General features: G+C 48.1%; 1 protein-coding gene and 1 long non-coding RNA gene across 2 annotated transcripts in view; both read left to right on the plus strand.

Annotated features, from left to right (window-relative positions):
- LOC112076106 (RING finger protein 175) overlaps positions 1 to 1,219 on the plus strand; it is a 12,138-nt gene extending 10,919 nt beyond the window's left edge. The window contains exon 3 of the mRNA XM_024142992.2: positions 979 to 1,219. Coding sequence (XP_023998760.2) covers positions 979 to 1,099 — 121 coding nt within the window. The 3' untranslated portion in view covers positions 1,100 to 1,219. The remainder of the gene's footprint in view (positions 1 to 978) is intronic.
- A 3,309-nt stretch (positions 1,220 to 4,528) lies between these two features.
- Positions 4,529 to 4,850, plus strand: LOC112076107 (uncharacterized). Its single transcript, XR_011477609.1, has 2 exons — positions 4,529 to 4,614; positions 4,672 to 4,850. It is a non-coding gene; the product is annotated as an uncharacterized lncRNA (long non-coding RNA).
- Positions 4,851 to 5,328: the final 478 nt, after the last annotated feature.

The following is a 5,328-nucleotide window of genomic DNA, read 5'->3' on the forward strand; positions in this document are numbered from 1 at the left end:
CAGTGGTGTTTTAGGTTGCTGGACCCAGTGGTGTTTTAGGTTGCTGGACTCAGTGGTGTTTTAGGTTGCTGGACACAGTGGTGTTTTAGGTTGCTGGACCCAGTGGCAAAATAAGTCTTCCTACTGCTGTTACGCAACACTTTCCACAGTACTCACAGAACATTGTGTTGCTCGTTTTGGTCCTCCGTTAGCGAATGTCACTAGTTACCACAGCCACAAAGTCAAAATTGTCTATATCGTAATAATTCATGAAAACACACATGTGCTTTCTGGTCTTAATATGAGATTAGAGTTAGGCATAAGGTTATGGTTAAAGTTAAGGTTAGGTTTAGAAGAGAAATTATGACACAATTATGACTTTGTAGCTATGGTAACGAGAGACGACCCTCCCCTTAGCCACATGAATATGCGAAGCCACTCCTCTCTAATCATGTAGATTTGTTTTCTGAGGAGGTGGATCGGTAGCAGAATCTCCGACAGTGTCCTCATCATCATCATCGTCTTCTTCAAGGTTGATAATTTTTTTGTCGTTTTTTTTTTTTGGTCAAAGAACTTCAATGATACCGCGTTTCAGTGTTGCTGTTCTTGCTAGTTAGCTTGCTAGCTAACACCGTTATTTAACTGACAGAAAAGGGCGGCACCATTCTGAGGGAAAGGGGACTGGATGTGTACCAGGCATGTGATTGGTTTAATTAGCTACATTTGAAACATTTGTAGCATTATGATTGGTTATAATTTGTAAACCATGTCTCAGCCTGTCTGTAATTGGAGCAGACAAGAAGTGTTGAAGCAAAATAATGTTACGCTTTGAGTTTTTTAAATATTGGATCATTTTTTGCTCTTCCGGTGATCCCAAAATAGAGCTGTGTTTATAAGTTGTATTCTTCAAGAATCAATCATTGTATACAATTAATTTATAATTCCACAAATGGATGTACCAATCGCTCCTTAACGCCTACCCCCCCCCTCCTCCCCCAGCTGGGAGAGAACACATGTCCTGTACGGACAGCTCTTGGATTGGCTGAGATACCTTGTTGCCTGGCAACCCATCATCATCGGAATAGTCCACGGAATCAACTTCACCCTGGGGCTGGAGTAGTAGAACTCTGGGATGATGATCGCCTTGCAGAACTCCCTCCCCGGAATTCCCTCACCGGAATTCCCTCCCCGGAATTCCCTCCCCGGAACTCCCTCCCCGGAACTCCCTCCCCGGAACTCCCTCNAGCTGTGAACTAGCCTGTCTGCTATTGGAGGTAGCTGTGAACTAGCCTGTCTGCTATTGGAGGTAGCTGTGAACTAGCCTGTCTGCTATTGGAGGCAGCTGTGAACTAGCCTGTCTGCTATTGGAGGTAGCTGTAAACTAGCCTGTCTGTTATTGGAGGTAAGAGAGAGCGAGATAGGTTATTGTGGAGGGATCTTAAGGGTGTGGGTTGGTGTGTACACAAACTCATATACACAAACTCATATACACACACATATACATACAAACACTCACACATATATATATACACACACACACATACACACACATATACACACTGTTACACATTCTTACACACACACACTCTTACACACACACTGGCAGCCGGCTGAGAAAAGTGTAGTTTAATACAGACTTTTCTACTTTTCATGAATTTTTCTCCTATTTTCTGATTTCTTTGTGCTTTGTTCCCACCAACAGTAACCATGGTGTGGCTATAGATATGTGTTTCAGATGGAGCCCAGGGTCAGGCAGACATCCCAAATGGAGCCCTATTCCCTATATAGTGTCCAATGGGCCCTGGTCACATGTAGTGCACTACCCTATGGGCCCTGGTCACATATAGTGCACTACCCTATGGGCCCTGGTCTACAGTAGTGCACTAACCCTATGGGCCATGGCCTAAACTAGTGCACTACCCAACCCTGGTCAAAAGTAGTGCACTRCCCCTATATACCCTGGTCTAAAGTAGTGCACTACCCCTATGGACCCTGGTATAAAGTAGTGCACTATAAAGGGAATAGGGTGCCATTTGTGACACATCCCGTGTTTATTTCAGGCCTACCAAGATGGGAGGAGCTAAATGGAAGGAGTTCAGATCTTTAATGTANCGGAATTCCCTCCCCGGAATTCCCTCCCCGGAATTCCCTCCCCGGAACTCCCTCCCCGGAATTCCCTCACCGGAATTCCCTCCCCGGAATTCCCTCCCCGGAATTCCCTCCCCGGAACTCCCTCCCCGGAATTTCCTCTCGGAACTTTTGGAATCCGTGCATTTAATTTATTGAACCCCCTCCCTCCCTCCCTCTAACACTAGAGTTTATTTATGATCTGTAAATTCTGTACTTTATACAATATCTGCATCCCAAATGGCACCCTATTCCCTATATAGGCTGCTCCTTTTGGTTAAATGTAGTGCACTGTAAAAGGTATATTGGAGCCATTTGGGATGTAGATTGTGTACTACGACGGGTTTCTTTACCATTGCGGTTTGTTCTACAGTTTACACTCTGCAGATACACTGGTATCTGGTATACCCATCCTGATGACTGACCTCTCTGTCCCAATACCCATCCTGATGACTGACCTCTCTGTCCCAATACCCATCCTGATGACTGTCCTCTCTGTCCCAATACCCATCCTGATGACTGTCCTCTCTGTCCCAATACCCATCCTGATGACTGACCTCTGTCCCAATACCCATCCTGATGACTGACCTCTCTGTCCCAATACCCATCCTGATGACTGACCTCTCTGTCCCAATACCCATCCTGATGCACTAGGTAGTGTGAAGCAAATTGTTGGCCATGCATACTAAGTAGTGTGCGTATTGGGACACTAGGCCATATCACACCATTAGTCCAGTCACCACCACAAAAAGCTGCTTTTTAAAACCTGTTTGATTGAACTTCACCTTCATCCCAAATGGCACCCTATTCCCTATGTAGTGCACTACTTTAGACCTGAGCCCCTATAGGCAATAGGGTGGTATTTGGTATGCCCACGTATTTAGCCTGGGGACGTCACAACCAGTTCAGCATCTCTTGTTCAAGATAGGTTCACATTAACTCAGAGTTTCAGAGTAGGAGTTCTGATCTAGGATCAGTTCAGTCTTTAATGAATCAGACTAAATGGACGGGGGACCTGTTCCTCGATCAACACTCCTACTGATCTAGGATCCGTTCAGATTTTAATGAATCAGATTAAATGGACGGGGGACCTGTTCCTCGATCAACACTCCTACTGATCTAGGATCCGTTCAGTCTTTTTATGAATCAGACTAAATGGACATCTGCCAGAGTCTTCACAGTCCATGTCCCCCAGAGGGTTTCTGAAGGGTAGGTACAGGAGTTTTTCCTGACCCCTCTGTAACCTGCAGGATAAACTCCAGGCCATAGAAATAGAATCCATAGAACGGACCTCCCAATTCAAGTCAATGATGGCACACTGGATGGCATACTGGGTGGCATACTGGGTGGCATACTGGATGGCATACTGGGTGGCATACTGGATGGCATACTGGGTGGCATACTGGGTGGCATACTGGATGGCATACTGGATGGCATACTGGATGGCATACTGGGTGGCATACTGGGTGGCATACTGGATGGCATACTAGATGGCAAACTGGGTGGCATACTGGGTGGCATACTGGAAACTACATGAACGGCTGGAGGGGTCCAGAGGAGAGGTTTATACGCTGATACTAGAGGAGAGGTTTGGAACGGCTGGAGGTCCGAGAGGAGAGGTTTGAGAAGGCTGGAGGTACCAGAGGAGGAGGTTTTTAACGGCTGGAGGTCCCAGAGGAGAGGTTTATAACGGCTGGAGGTCCCAGAGGAGAGGTTTATAACGGCTGGGGTCCCAGAGGAGAGGTTTATACGGCTGGAGGTCAAGAGGAGAGGTTTATAACGGCTGGAGGTCCCAGAGGAGAAGTTTGAGAACGGCTGGAGGTCCCGGAGGAGGGTTTAATAACGGCTGGAGGTACCAGAGGAGAGGTTTATAACGGCTGGAGGTCCCAGAGGAGAAGTTTGAGAACGGCTGGAGGTCCCGGAGGAAGGTTTATACGGCTGGAGGTCCCAGAGGAGAGGTTAATAACGGCTGGGGGTCCCAGGGGAGAGGTTTTAACGGCTGAGGTCCAGAGGAGAGGTTTATAACGGCTGAGAGGTCCCAGAGGAGAGGTTATAACGGCTGGAGGTACCAGAGGAGAGGTTTAATACGCGCTGGAGGTACCGAGAGGAGGGTTTATAACGGCTGGAGGTACCAGAGGAGAGGTTTATAAACGGCTGGAGGTCCCAGAGGAGAGGTTTATAACGGCTGGAGGTCCCAGAGGAGAGGTTTATAACGGCTGGAGGCTACCGAGGAAGAGGTTATACGCTGGGAGGTCCCGAGAGAGGTTTAATAGCGGTCTGGAGGTCCAGAGGAGAGCGTTTTAGCGCTGGAGGTCCCAGAGGAGAGGTTTATAACGGTTGGAGGTCCCAGAGGAGAGGTTTATACGGTTGGAGGTCCCAGAGGAGGGTTTATAACGGTTGGAGGTCCCAGAGGAGAGTTTATAACGGCTGGAGGACCAGAGGAGAGGTTTATAACGGCTGGAGGTCCCAGAGGAGAGGTTTATAACGGCTGGAGGTACCAGAGGAGAGGTTAAACGGCTGAGGTCCAGAGGAGGTTTATAACGGCTGGAGGTACCAGAAGGAGAGGTTTATAACGGCTGGAGGTACCAGAGGAGAGGTTTGGAAAAGGCTGGAGGTCCAGACAAGAGGTTTGGAAAAGGCTGAGCTATGTGTTTGCCAAACAACTTTACACGTCTGTTTCACACACAGGGAGGTATTGCAGTGTGAATCACAATTCATGTTGATTAAAACAAATGATAATGACAGATTTGTATTTCTGTGTGTAGTAACCAGGTACTATTATTATGTACTGTGTTAGTTTAGAGATATTACAGGGTGAAAGATGGGGGTAACAGGAAGAGGAGGAGTCGAAGGGCAGTGGGCTGGATGACAGGAAGAGGAGGAGTCGAATGGAAGTGGGCTGATGACAGGAAGAGGAGGAGTCGATGGCAGTAGGCTGAATGACAGGAAGGGAGGAGTCGAATGGCAGTAGGCTGGATGACAGGAAGAGGAGGAGTCGAATGGCAGTGGGCTGGATGACAGGAAGAGGAGGAGTCGAAGGGCAGTGGGCTGGATGACAGGAAGAGAGGAGTCGAAGGGCAGTGGGCTGGATGACAGGAAGAGGAGGAGTGAATGGCAGTGGTGCTGGATGACAGGAAGAGGAGGAGTGAAGGGCAGTGGGCTGGATGACAGGAAGAGGAGGAGTCGAAGGGCAGGGGCTGGATGACAGGAAGAGGAAGAGTC

The sequence above is a fragment of the Salvelinus sp. IW2-2015 genome, unplaced genomic scaffold (assembly GCF_002910315.2).
Source record: "Salvelinus sp. IW2-2015 unplaced genomic scaffold, ASM291031v2 Un_scaffold3578, whole genome shotgun sequence".
NCBI lineage: Eukaryota > Metazoa > Chordata > Actinopteri > Salmoniformes > Salmonidae > Salvelinus > Salvelinus sp. IW2-2015.